The following is a 14,991-nucleotide window of genomic DNA, read 5'->3' on the forward strand; positions in this document are numbered from 1 at the left end:
AAGCTGAAGTCAACTGAGAACTCAGAGTTCATGCATCAATCACTTGTGCAGATGCTGTTTAGTTTTTCCAGTTGTAATCTTCGATGGTGGGTTTTGTATGTGGACTTCTCACCCTTTTGGGAACATATGTGAACTCCTTAAAGGGTACCTTAATCAACTCAAACAGAACGTAAATGATAAAGGGCAGTAGGCACTTGGGTTGAAATTGAAATGTGGAAAACAATCCCACCAAGGACCCTTGAATAACCAGTAATTGATATGGCTGTATAGCAATGCACTGATCCTGTTTAGACAGGATTAGTCTCATCTCTTCCAAAAATGGAGAGTAGAAAATATTATCATTATGATTTCCAGTTTCTGTTGCTTGAGAGTTTAATGTTGTTTTTTAGTAATGTCGCCAGATTTTGTAAAGAGAGGCCCAGTGAATCTCTCTTTCCTTTTGGGACAATGGTTATTATGCAAGAATGCCCATTCAGTTCTTACATGTCAAGAGCATAGAGAACCTCTCTGTCTTTACTCATTCTAACATTTCAGTTATAAGAAAACCAAGAAAAAAAGTAGTTTATGATCTACTTGTAAACTGGAATATAGTTAAAGAAGAAAAAGAGGTATATTATTGAAAAATTTTGAAGCAGATATGTAAAACAGCACAAAAAGGTTAACGTGTTATTAAGTTTTGTTTAGTCCATAATTAAAGATGAATTAGATAATGCAAATTTTCACAAATGCTCAGTCAATTAAATGTTTCGGTGTATATCCAGAATCTGTTTACACTTTTGTTGTTGTGTCTGTGTGGTTCCACCATATTTGTGGATATGATGAATGTTTACTGGATGGTGTTGCAAATATTGAAACTAAAGGTTTTCACAAATAATCTCTCAGTACGATGCTTCTTTTTGCTGGCTTAAGTAAAATATTTCTTCCTTAAAACGCATAAACCAAACCAAACAATCCTGCAGGGTGGATTACATGTACATAGTTTGCCTTCAGAAAGTTATTGGTTAGTTTTTATGAGCATCTGAGGATGCAACAGAAGAGATGATAATATGCTCTTATACATAGTCTATAGTCTTTTCTAGGCTATTGTGATATCTATCTACCCAATAACCTCATAACATTTTTGTGGACGTTTTTATGTATGGGCAGAGCTGCTCTTGAAAAGTCAGCCAGTTCTTTTTTATCACTCTCTCAACATAGTTCAGCAGTCACATAGTGGTCAGTATAAACTTGCAGCACATCCACAATGAACATAAAGGCTTCATTTTCAGCACAGAATGGTATGGGAAAAATCAGAAAGCCAGTGACTGGAATACTTCTTGGCAGATGCCCTGATTTTGTAGCAAAGGGCCACTTGTGAATGAGTCAAACCCAGTTTTGGGGGGGTTCACTGATGCTCCATTACCTGTGAGAAAACCACTCACTGTACTCCTAAGTCTTAGCTCTGATTAGTCAAGGGTTTGGGTTAAGTGCTCTGGATGCTTGTGGCTTTCAATTTAAAGCCTTGACACGAATCCAAATAATCTTGTGGCAACCTCAGAATAACTTGTCTGCCTGGTGAAATCTGGTATGTAGAAGCAGAGACGTCCAGTGGTTGATTTCTTGCCCCTCATGTGATTAACCAATCACTGTCAGTGATGAGCCATGGGAAAAGTAAACACTTTCTTCTATACAGCAATGTAACTTCTAAGAGCCAAACCTTCAGATGGTTTCCCTCTGTCAGGTTGTTTTTAATTCAATTCCAAGCGCAAATTATTTTGACATTATGATTAATTTATGCTCCATGAAAAATTAGATGAAAAATTAAACTTTAACATGTTCATCTTGTTGCTATATTTAACTGGAAAATATGAAGAGAGCTTTTATTATTACCTAGAAATGATCAGTTGTATGAACCAACACAGAATATGAAAGTGTTAAACAACATCAGAGGAACACTGTCAGACTGCAAACCTGCTGCTGTTTGATTCAGATTTAAGACACTATGCTTTAGCTGGATTTGTTTTGTGAGTTTAATGGTTGATGATGATTCTGTTAATCAAATATAAAAACATGTTTTCTTCTGCTGGTTCTTCATTGCTTTGAGCAGCAGAGAGCCCCCATCACAGCTGGAATCGATACACTTTTCCAAGGAATGTGATGCATGAATAGATAATTACAGTCACTATGGCACAGGGAGAACGCCAATGAGTTGCAAGCATTCGGTAATTACTCTCCAGCATGTGAAAATAAGTGCCTGCAGTACTGATTCTAGTGCTGCGAGTGTTGGTGTTAAAAGGAGCTGATAATGCCTGCAGAGTCACCGCTAGCTCTGACACAAAAGTAGGTTACAGACTGAAAATGTGAGGAAGAGCTGCTGAGGTGACGGTACTGTATTTTACCACATTATGGAGTGAAAGTAACACTTAGACAATGTTTTAATTGTACTCATTAATTTTCCTGCTCTGCTGCTGCTTCAGTCACTTTTATTTTGAGAGCTTGTTTTTCATGTCTCAAGTTCACATTTTTATTTTACTCTGAAGTGCTGGGGTTAAAATGCAAGAGAGAATTGTTTGTTTTATCCACTTTTGGCCCAAGTTAGTGAAAGCTTTTTTCTGTTTCCTCTTTGGTTGAATGGAAAATTGGTGCATCCTTGTTTCTCCATCCTCCAGAAAGGGTGATTCGAAGGTGAGGGATGAGGCAGAACTGAACAAAGTGCCATTAGTCATCAAAAATCCCCCATGTGTAACTAACCACGGGTGGTATTAAAGAATGCAGTTATTGGCCATTTTGTGATCAGGCTGCTCAACATCAATGCCATGTATCTGTTTTGTTTTACACTTGACGGAATGAGAGGACGTCGGCTAACCCCATGTCTGATTCCTCCAAGTGTTCTCATGATGCAACCCAACCAACTTGAGCATGACGGCCAAGTGCAGCCACAGGAATCCATTACAGAGAAGGAGACGCCGATTTTAGACATGGCTCTACAATGCATAGATGAAAAATAACCTTTTAGAAGCCATGCGTGTTTTCCTCTGGGACCCACTCCACGCCTCCATTGTGTGTGTGCTGGATATTGTTAAGAAAAGGAATCAAAACCCAATTTAGTGCTTGAAATGTTTTCCTTCAGCAGAGCCAGGGTCTCTCCTGTAGGTATATGGGTTCACTCTCTTTTGTAATAGAGGCTCTTGCTGTTGTGAAGTGGCTGTGTTGTAGTCGCACAGCAATATAACAGATCTCCTCTGGGACACTGATTGAGTTTGAAATAGGGCAGGTCAGCCTGAGGTATCTGAACAGGTCTAATGGACCTGCAGGAGCCCCCTGAGGGCGAGGCCGGCTAGTAAGGGTCACAGCAGGGTCATGTTTATTCAGTGCATCTTGGAGTGTGCCGGAAATCACATGGTTTCTCTTTGTCCCCCTTACCCCATTCACCTATTCTGCATCTCCACCCCTGACTGACCGTGAGCTGGGCTCAGGCCACATCTGGATGTAATTCCACTTGAAGCTGACGCTGAAAAATCCTACTGAAATTCCTCAGGCCCAGGGAAGCTGGGAGATTTTAATATAACCAAAATGGAAGGAAGATGAAATTATAAAATGGGACTGCTGTTTTATAGTCTTTCTTTATTTATTTTTTCAGTGCACCATGGTGTCTGTCAGCCTTAAATGACTGCTTTTACTGTAGCCTGTCAAATCCGTGGATTTAGACAAATGTGACACATTTATATGGATATTCGTAGCCTTGTGGGATTAGGCGGAGAGAGCGCAGTTTCAAATTTTAGGCCTGTTTAAAATGGGCAGTCACATTTGATTAAATCCAACCAGATTTTGGAGTACCTGCCAATAGTTAACTATACTCTTTGTGAGTGATGCAATGGGCAAACACACCGTGCACAGGACAAGGAAAATGTGGCACCAAATGTATGACAGAAAAAGAATAACGTGAGAAGGTTGACTAGTTTTCTATAAAGTACTGTGGCTCAGCTACAAGAAAAGCAGTGTATGATCCTTAGTGAAGGCTTTGCACTTGACGTCACTGCAAGGCCAGCCGCGACCTATTAGGCTGTTAGCTTCACATTTGATCAATAGTTGGAACACTGAGCTGAGAAATGGGAATGTGTTCACCATTAAAAATCTGAAACACTCCATTCACCATGAAGTTAGTGGTTACTTGTATCCTGGTTTACAGACTCTCATAAAATTTTATACTTTGCACGAGTTTGTGTCAGTTACAAAATATCATTCACTGAACTTAATGAAGTATAAATACAAACATATGAATGGCTGTTTTCAATGTGAACTTTAAGGAAAAAGGTGAATATATTGCTACTAATTTAACTGTAATTTTACGCGTACAAAAAAAGGACAAAAGGAACATGTATTAGAGTAAAACCAACACACATAATATTCATTTAAATTTCACTCATTGGAAGTTATCACTCTCAGAGCCTTCGTTAAAGTTATCATAAGTCTGAAATTTGATGGGAATGCATACCGAAGTCTGACTCACTATTTTAATAGGATCTAAAGGATAATCTTACTAGTATCTCACTAAATTAACTTTGTTTTACAAATATATCATCATTGCTTTACTTCCCATCTCTATTTTTCTTTGAAGACCTGCCTCATTGTAAATCAGGCTTGATTCTCAGTCAGACTTATTTGGAATTATCTCATTAACTGGTTATTTTTCTGCTCCCAATAGGTCAAACTGAATTCGGTGCCAAGTTACTTTGACTCCAGGTCTCACAGAAGCTGATGGCTGCTCAGTTCGCGTCACACACAGGCAGAGTTAAATTGCTTGTGAAAGCTGTTCATTTGCATTGATGGGCTGTGAACTTCCTCTCACCCTCGGACCAGAGAGCTAAAGAATGCAACTTCAACTGACTTCAAATAGAGGTATTGACTTAAGGTGAAAATAATACACTCTCATATGGTGAAAAAAAAAAACATGCGGACACCTGTCATGTCCTGTAACACTGAGTGCTGAGCAAAGAATAAGAAATGTATATATTCACAGAGGCTGTCTCTCAAAAATGGTTTGTGATTGCTCTGGGGGCGTTTTAGTCTGCATGTGTCTCAGTACACATGCGTACCATTAGTTTCACTTTGGTATTGACCATGAATCTGTGTGTGTTTTTTTTGTGTGCATAGTTGTGCCCTCATGCATGTGAATAATTCAGGGACAGCAGTGGTCAAACCCCAGTGGTCTACTGGGATTTGCAACGTATCATGTTCAGGTTTTCTGATCCGGTGTAAGACGCTGACTGACCTGCTAAGACAGCAGAGAAATCAAAACCAGCTGGGAGACATCACTCACTGTTTACTGATATTTATCTGTGACTCGCACTGATTGTATCAAGTCTATCAAGGAATGGTGAGCAGTGTTGGAGAACGCATCAGTGACAGAAAAATATTTGATGGGAAAGATTTGGTGAAACAAACAGTGAGGGAAAAGGAATTTGAGGAGCAGAGAATGCGGGGGAGGAATAAGTTTGACAGATGAGAGAGATGATAGACCTTAAAGGGTCAGTTCACCCAAATTATCTGTATAGTTCTTGTCTTATCTGCTGAGATTTTAAGATATCCATCACTGGGATTTCTGTCACAACCCAAATACAATGGTAGTCAATGGAATTGTGTTTGTGGAGCTGAAAGGATTTACAGTTCATCCAGTAAAAACTGCTGACAGTGTGGACTGTAGACTCTCCATCAAAACTAAAATATTTTTATTCTTGAATGACCAATAAAGTACAAAACATTCCTTTCACCACCTTCGTATTGGATTTGTATCAAGCAGCAATGTCCGGGGATGAAAAATGAAGACAACACTTTAGTGCCAAAAACTGCTCTTCCTTGAATGGCCACTTGAGGCTGTCTCCAAAAGTGAGTCAATCCCCTTAGACTCCCATGTTAAAATGCCCTACTTGACAGCCTGGTACAAAACAAAAGGTTTTGGTCTCAATAGCTAATTTGCCCTTCATGACAACTGTACCGGGGGTGAATTTTTACATCACCAGTTCAAATTTTATTGAGGCTTAAAGTTATGCATAATTGAGGGCGCGATTGCACCGAGTCACAAACCCGGTATGCATCTCAGACTCAGCTCCACACATTTTCGGATTAGCTAGTAGTTAGGTGGAGTCAGGCACTGCCAAGATTGGGATGGTGGAGCAGCCCACTCTGAGCTTCAAATCTGCTCTACAGAAACCTGTGGGTGATGTCACAGAGGCTACTTCAATCTTTGTTTACAGTCTATGGTTTGTAACAAAAATGTCTGAGACAGATACCTCGAAGTCTCCACAGAAAACCCAAAGTATCTTTTTCTATCTTTAACCCAAAGTAATCAGTTTGTGGTAGACACCACACCTTCAACCAACAGACTTATAATCAAATCAAATCTTTTTGCTATTTGGGTGAATTGACCTTGGTTCAGCCATGTGTGCCCGCATTAACTATAGGTTCGAGCACAGCAGCAATCCTTTGATGAGAAGCAACAAGGAGCTGAGGTTTCATGCTGGGATGCCTTATTCACACGCCTCCTCAGCTTCACCTTCTCATCAGATCATGGGCACAAGACCCAGCCTCGCCTCCCGCTCCCCGTGGACCCCCAAATTCCATCCAGACCTCAACATTATCAGTTCTGTCAGCTTCACAGACAGCAGAGGTCTGCGACCGTCTTCCTGACCTGCCCATCAGCTCCCAGAGGAATTTCACTAATGAGGCACTATAGGGAACAGATGCAGAGAGGGCAACCTGGGCAAAAACAACCTGCCACAGTCACTTAATGATAAGGAACGCGCGCACACACACACACCCACACACACACGATTATGTCACCAAGGCTTTCAGGACAGCTTGTTTGTGTGTGTTTATTTACATGTGGATATATGTGTACAATAGAATAATCATATCTGTTTCTCTTTTTTTGAATGTTCATACCATGTGTGTTACTAAATCTGCAAACGGTATTTACTCCACTGTCTGCATTTTCATTCTCTTTGATGACTCTTTTGATTTATTTGTTTTTCCTCCTCTTTTATATGTCAATTCTCCTTTGAGACCATTTTGAAGAAGTGTATCCACAGGAGTGAGGGGGGCTACTGAAGGCATTTGCAGCCACACTTTCATTACTTCAAGCTTTTATTTCCATACATATCAGGCAGGAGAGATGCCCTCAGCATCTGGGATGTAATTTCAGGAAGGGCCGTGCCGTCCAGAACACTCTATCCATCCTTTCCGAAGAAATGAAGCGGTTTATTATTACAGTACGGAAGTAATATCAGATGCATGTGTCCACACCCCAAGAATAATGCTCAGAACATGTCTTGAATCACGCATGGTCACTGTTCAGCCCTGTGCATATGCACTCTGTCTGCCCCTGGGAAATGGGCTCATTCTTTCAAGGTTTCAGGCCTTGACTTCAATCATTGCTGCAAATGTTAGGACATGTTTGTGTTTGTGCAATTGCTTGGTATATACTCCAATGCCCTGTGTTGTTTGCCTCAATTGTGGTTGGATAGGATTAAAGGGCCAGTTCATAAAAACAAGAGGAGGCTGCCAAAAGCAAACAAGGGAATGAAAGGAGTGGAATCTGTGCCAAGTACTCAGACTGTGACGAGTCGTTTGAGGAGTGAAATTCTGATGTAATTAACATATTATAGCTTTATTTCTGTCTTCCTGGTCAGTCGTCTTCTTGATCAGTATTTATTGTAATGAGGTATGACCACGCTGATATCAAATGTGTTTTCTTATTTTAATAGGATCACTATGCATCAAGGGAATGTGGAGGAGGGGAGGAGTTAGTTTCATAACGGGAAGGAGGCAGCATATCTCGTCCAGATGTGTGTTGACACACTGTCAAGTTGTTTGATCAGGTACCATAAGGCCAGACCTGTCTCTGTCTGCCTTTATAACTCTTTGTTTCTCACACTTTCACTTCTCTCCCTCTTACTTTCCTCTCCTGCTACACTTTTCTGTTCTACCTTCTGTCTTTCTGTCTTCTCCCAATGAGAAACTTTACATGTCCACCTTATGAAGGCCCGTTTTTCTGCATGTCCACAAGAGAAAGATGATCCAGACAATGGAAATGAGCACATACCAGCTGTTTGTAGCGATCAGCTCACACTTACCTCAGTCCCAGATCGGACCACAGATTAAATAAAAAACAGAAACCCCATGCTAACTGCATCTGGATGCTGATTCCTTTTCATGAGATTCTGAATTGCTTTTGGCACGGCATCAGCAGAGGCCCCTCTTTCATGTGCATATTGAGATTTATGAAGTTCCAGCACATGATAAAAGTTGATTTATTAACTTCGACAGGTACAGTTTGTGAAATGCAAATCCTGGGTTGATTTCAGAAAATATCATGAGGAATTATTTGGTCTGTTAATTGTCTTTCCTCACCATCAAATCTACATGTAACACAGACCGTGTAACGACATGCCTGTTGTACTACATTTTTTGAAGAAAAATATATTTACTTTTTACGATATTTAATCCTTATTAAAACACACAAATCGTGTCTGCTGCTATTGATTTGACATTAAATAAAACATAACAGCTTTCATGTATGTATCAGGTTTAAATTCACACTGACTATTTCCACCACTTATCAGTTTCACCCTTACCAACACAGTTTATGTGTCTAGACACATTTATAATTGTTTGCAGTACCTTCCATTTACAACTTGCATTAGCATTTTCCTGGCAGGAAAACATGAGTTAAAATGCCAACTCAACAGTGTAGCACAATGAAATCAGCTCAGAACAACTAGGCCCACCCAAATTTAAATAGTTTAACAATGTGACAGAAGGTGCTCCGTAGGCCCAGCGTTGCTTAGTGCTAAAGGTCTTTAAATGTCCCTGGGGAAAACATGAGCAGACTTAGAGCAGGGAGTCAGGCTTGAATGGGAAGGAGCTCAATAAGACAAATTTTGTGATTGTGGTTTAACTTGCACTTACATGAAAAGTTCCCCCTGATTAGCACTCTGCAAAATCCCTGGACGTCTGTTGAGTGAGACTTCAATGACCGATAACCTATAGGCACCTTCTGAAAGTGCCCAATCAGCACAACTGAACAAAGACTTGGCAAGTCTTGACAGATTTTTAACAGCCCTATAATCACATCGATTGGCCTCCAGGTCTACGGGTCTACATTGATTAAGTCATAAATAAGGAACATGTCTTAGTAAGAGGGATTATACAACAAACAGGTACTGAATTTGAGTGTTTGTAGTGGGCGGGTGAAAGCGCCATGAGCTTAAGTTGACTGACTTTAAAACAATAACCTTCGTACCAAAGTGCTGTTGGGGTCGTCTCCTTGATTGAATAATCGAAGATGCACCAAGAGGAAATGAGGGAATCAGTTTCGAGGGATTGGGTTATCTAAGTAGAAAATTACACTATTGATTTTCATTAAAGTGCCTGGACGCATGTAAGAGTGAATTCATTAAGAGGAATTCTTTAGGTCAGTCTGTCTACACTTTCTGTCCTCACAGTCTCTGTTCGCATTTGTGACCGTTTCTCTCATGGTACCTTTGTCATGGTTTAAAGTTCCGCAATGGATGCAAATAAATGCCAAATGGATTTGAATGGAAGCAACTGAATGACTAATTGTGAAATTCAATCACTCCTGTAAACTTAATTTAGAAATTTAAATACTACTGAATTTCTAGCATTGAAACATTTTACTCTAAAAGCAATATTTTTGAAATTCCTTTCCTTTCAAAACAAAAACACCCAACCTATATTCAAATGGATGAAATGATCATATTCTGGTCTATAAAATTAAGTCAAGTCAAAAAATCAGGTTGCACAAAGTGTATTGGTAAATTCAGACTAAATTCAAGATGAAAAACTTAACTGTCAACTTCTGTCCTAACAGGTTATGATTTGTCACTCATATTTTATTTTATTGCAAAATTTGAATTTAAAACCAGAAATTTAAAAAAGGGGATACAAATAAAACTAATTCATATTAATGGGTTTATTTCATTGCTATAATTTCAGTAACATTTAAATTTCACCATTAAATATAGTGGTTAAATTTACCATTAGGAATTCAGTTGTCTCTAAAATTTTAATGATTATGGCTTTTTTTTACTTCCATAGCCAGTGCTCTACAAACAATAGAACCATATGAGTGAAAGTAGTGTGCTCCTCTGAGAGAACCCCTCTTTGTAAAACTCTCCTGTCAGAGAACGTTATCAGACTGGCTGCTTAGGTTCCTAATCTTCAAAGGCTTGACTTGCATGCCTTTGTGTTTTTTTGGGAATATTTTGTGTCTGCCAAGGTTCCCACCTCTGCGTCCGGTTTCATATTACCATCCATTATGAAACGTCCATTGGAACTGAGCATGAATGACGGGAACTAATGCAAAGTTACTCATACTGGAACTCAGGTGGACAAGTCAGATCAAATCTCACCATGTCATAGACAGACACATTACAGTCTTGCAATATCTTCATTGTACAATTGGACAGATTATTATCAAAGACATGCTCATAAGATAGAGCACTATTATAAATAAATACAATGTGCCCTCTGTGTTTTCGACAACATGAAAAGCTCCCCTGTAAGGGCAATGTTATTTTCACACAAGGTTCACTTTGTGTGATTATGATCCAGTGCTAAAGGGACAGTTGCAGTTGAAGGTTGTGAATATATGTTTTTTTTGGTGAAAGAGATAGTTCAGGAACTAAGATTTCATCCTGGATAGGATGTTTTGAGCTAAAGGATAAAGGCTTTTATGCACTTTGCCTCTAACCCCTGTAACCTTTTGTGAAGTGTTTCCTCACAGGACTTCAAATACCAATAATTGAACTTAAGTCAAAGTGATAGACCTCTTAAGCGGAATGATGAAACAGCACCTCCTGACCTTTGTGATTGTTCAAGCCATTCTCTGTTTTACCAGTGCAGCAGGGTGTAAGTCATGATGTCAGGTTCCCTAAGCCGGGGTCCATGCATCTTCCTGTACACACGAACCGTCCCCTCTCAAACCCGTTGACCTCGGCACTAATACAGGTAACACTGTGGTAAAACCAGTATTGAGGCAGCTTTGGTTGTAGTTATTGAAGGCAAGGCAAACTGAAAACTGCTTGGCTGGGAGCATGGGAATCAATGGCTAGGTGGACAGAAGGCCAATGCAATCAGTGAGCTGAATGAAGCGGGCTCAAAGCCTGCTGAGCCAGCACCAATGCACAGGGAGAGAGTCATTTGGATCTTGGTGCCTTCTACTTGTCCTCTGGGCAGCAAACACTCTCGTGCAAACACAACAGAGCGACAAGCATTACAAGCAGCACTACATGCATTGCAGTTCTCCCACAGTTAATCTCCATCACGCACATATGCCCTAATGCCAGCACACACTCCTCTTTCTTCACATGGCCTGGCTGTATTTATTAATAAGAGCCACGGCGACAGAGATGAATGAGTTCCATTTTGATTTCAGTGCAGTTTATTTGAAAGGAAAAATTGCTACAGCAGGAAAAGAAAATACTTTTTTGTCATAAATATATATGTGTTCATAGAAGTGCTGGTAAAGGAGAAAAACATGGAGGTATTTGCAGGTTGAGGTCATTTGAACTGTTGTGCGAGGTCGTAATTTCTGTCCTAAGTGCGTGCGCATGTGGGAACAGTTGTGTGCATGTGTGTTTGTTTGTATGCTACTTGCGTGTTGCTGTGTGTGTTTGTGTTTGCATTTGCGCCGCATTCCACAGAGGCTTGTTAAAAGCGTTGTCAGAGCTGGATTTCCAGGTTCACATATAAACATCAGCACATGGATGTTCTGCAGCTGCGCCTCCCTGCCTCGATGCAAACGCGATGTTTCAGTGCTGTATGGAAAATGTAACATAGGCGCCTGGCTGGGAGATTTGTTTCATATAAGGCCCCAAACTGCGACACTTTGATTTTCTCTGGGAGCTTTCACTTTAGGGTGGTCCAGTCGAATGCAGTGAGGTCACTACTTTCATTCACTTCCAATGAAAGCATGGGTGGTGTGGTTATTGTAGACCACAGACAGTAGTAGTTACTGTAAAATCAGTCAAAGGCTGCACAGGTCTCACTGTAGAACAGGCAAAATGGCCAATACGGGCCCCTCTGGCTGGAATAATACAGGGCTGTTTTCTTTCTGAGATGGCTACTGGCTGGCCAACGTGCTGCCATGCTGTTTTCCTGTTAAATCTCAGTTGAGGTCTGTGTCCTCTGGCTCCATTGTGTACTCAGCCTCATCTGTGGGCACAGTGGGTGTTTTTCATGAGCTGCGTGTGCGCTGCAGAGATTCCGTGTGTGTGCACAAGTGCCTGACCTTAAAAATTTGCATGCGCAAGGAGAATTACATATTTGTGTTGCGTTGCAGGCCAAAACCTGACCCTGTGCAGGAAGAACCATTGTTGTTTTGACATTTTCTGCGGAAATTGGAATTTATGAGAGAAAGTTTGAAGTGAGATAACCTACCAAGAGTCTGACACTAATTTTAACCAGAATGACATTTCCCTCACCCTTGACACTTTGACACAAAGAAATCTAAGGTTACCAGCTGATTCTTTCGACTTTCATTTCAGCTGTTTATATAGATTTTGGTCTTGATACGTGATTTGATCTCCTAGCAGGATATGGCAAAAGCATTAAAAGTTGGTGGAGGAAGTTTTTGTTGGTGAATGAGGTGCATATCTTCACCATTAGACATTTTTTGTATGAAAATAATGGTATGTTGAGGAGTTGGTTTGTGTGCTGAATTTTTCTTTAGGTTTTAGTTATAATTAAAAAGGGAAGAAATCCAGAGCCTTTTTATCAGTTATGTCTGGTTCAAATAATCCATCTGACTCTATCTTTTAAATGACATTATCTGCCAGTACGGTTGCTGCAAAGAGATATTTTTGTTAGCTCCTACATTATTAATGAGAGGGAAGATGACTTTGTGGACATGCTTATATTTAAAACTTGCCTGTACAGTGTTTTGTGCCTGTTATCTGTAAATGTTACGACCCTGCTGAAGGCCTCAAGCTGAAACGCGTTGGTCTAACAATAAAGTTGTTCTGTATTCTGCAAGTGTTACTCGAGTTTTGACCCCTTTAGACTTTTTTTCCCTTACCCAAGCAGGACAAGGCAGAGAGTTGGAAGTAGGTGAAGTTGTGCCAGAAACTACTACATCTACTCTGCTTCCTCACCATTTGAAAATGTGCCATGTCCTTGAAAATGAACATGTGCCTATGTACTTGTGAAACCCTTGTTAATGCATGATGTCATCAAAACCATCCACTGTATGTATGTTGATGTCACACACACACTGAAAACTTGGCTTTCTTGTATGTATTTTAACAGATCATTTAGTCATAAATTGTGACTGAGCTGTTTATATGACTGATCACAACAGTTTAATACAGAATAATGAATAAGGTCTCAGGACTCTTAAAGCAGCTGGTTACATTAGCTGTGAATGTGTGTGTGTGTGTGTGTCGGGGGGGGGGGGGGGGGGGGGCGTGTGTGTACATGTAGGGTTAGATGACCGACTGGGCAGCATGAAGGCGCATTGTGGTAACTCCACTCAGGTCAAACTGTCTCCCGGGACTGGAAGTGGAAAGTGAATGCTGCCAGGTTGGACATCGGGGCTATGACAACTGCTCTCAGCAGCATCTCATCTGACAGACCTATTAGTACTGACGCCAACACACGGCACAAAAACAGCAGACAGACAACAGTATAAACATAGAGTACAGTAGGGGGGCGTCATGCTTTGAAAAAAAAGGAAAGGCAAAGACTTTGACAAGTGTCCTCTCCTCTTAACGCACACATACACAAAGTTGGTGTAGTGCACACATCACCAGTGGGCAGCGAAGGGCACATTTCATATACTGCCTCCATGAACCCATCACAAACCTTGGACCACAGATTTAGAGACATTTGTGTTTCATTTCCGTTCATGTACTATTTGCCAATGGCCACCACTTCCCAGGAAAGGGGAAATTGAAACATCAAACCCCTGCGATTATCCAAAATATAATTATTTCCAATTGATGTACAGCATAGAGCATGGTCACTCTTGGTTGAGGTGTAATTGCGTTTCATGAAGAGAGTTTAAATTAAGAAATATCTGGTTACACCATCCAAAAAGAGCTTGCAACTCAGGGCAGTTAGGGCTGAAATTGCCCCGGGCACTTACTTTGGTTTTATCCAACTCACTTCTTTTCACATTGAGGGAGAAGTGTTTGGCAGCACTGGCCAAGAATTAGACAAGTTCCAGCTCTTTTGCGTTTCCTCTGCCCTCATTTGATTGTTTTCAGCAGGCGTCCCTCTAATGACTTCAACCATATATTATACCGCCAGAACACAGAATAAGCCCAGCGCCCCATTTTAATCATTTGTGGATCAATTAAGAGACAGAAAGTGGGAAGAGACTGTCACTTGGAGCCTCACACATAGATTAAATGGTGCAAACAGTTTGTGTATTTCTTTTCAAAGTGGCTTGATTTTGTTTTTGCTCAGGCCTCTTTTAATACCTCCCAGTGTGTTGCGTACAGTTGCGCTTGTTATTGTGAAGTTCTTCGCGGTTTATAACTTGGATCTTGGTTATTTATGCAGACCGCAGTTTGTTGAATGTTTACGACTGAGTATTTGATTAATGTGTTCAGTTTTCTGTTCAGTCTTCATATTTTGTTTGTGTTGTGTCTTTGAAGGGCCGTTTCAGGTTTCATTCCAGTCTTATAGGGTCAGCCATTCCTGTGCGTTTTCTTAGCTCTTGACTGTGTGATCAGAGGTTTTGATTTGTGCCGCCTCGCTCTCAATCATCTATTCTGTCTTTGATTCGTCTGGCTGATGTTGCTGCTCAGACACCCAGGTGTTTCTCATCAGTTCCGTAAGAGGGAGTTTACTACTCACCTAAGCCTTTCCATACGTAGAGGTGCCCTTTTTCCTCTGCTCAGGTTTCAGCTTACTGGCACTGATGAAACTCGAACAGAAAACTCCGCTCTTTTAGACCTGGAGATTGTTAGGGCCTTAGAAATAAAATCA

General features: G+C 40.6%; 1 protein-coding gene across 1 annotated transcript in view; it reads left to right on the forward strand.

Moving 5' to 3' along the window:
• Positions 1-4,809, forward strand: part of tspan11 (tetraspanin 11) — a 42,691-nt gene extending 37,882 nt beyond the window's left edge. Inside the window, exon 8 of the mRNA XM_071501711.1 lies at positions 4,685-4,809. Within this exon, the coding sequence (XP_071357812.1) occupies positions 4,685-4,738 (54 nt within the window). The 3' untranslated portion in view covers positions 4,739-4,809. The remainder of the gene's footprint in view (positions 1-4,684) is intronic.
• The last annotated feature ends 10,182 nt before the right edge of the window (positions 4,810-14,991 follow it).

The sequence above is a fragment of the Trachinotus anak genome, unplaced genomic scaffold, assembly GCF_046630095.1.
Source record: "Trachinotus anak isolate AG129_WGS33_773 ecotype Australia unplaced genomic scaffold, CSIRO_AGI_Tana_v1 ptg000018l, whole genome shotgun sequence".
In the NCBI taxonomy this organism is placed as follows: Eukaryota; Metazoa; Chordata; class Actinopteri; order Carangiformes; family Carangidae; genus Trachinotus; species Trachinotus anak.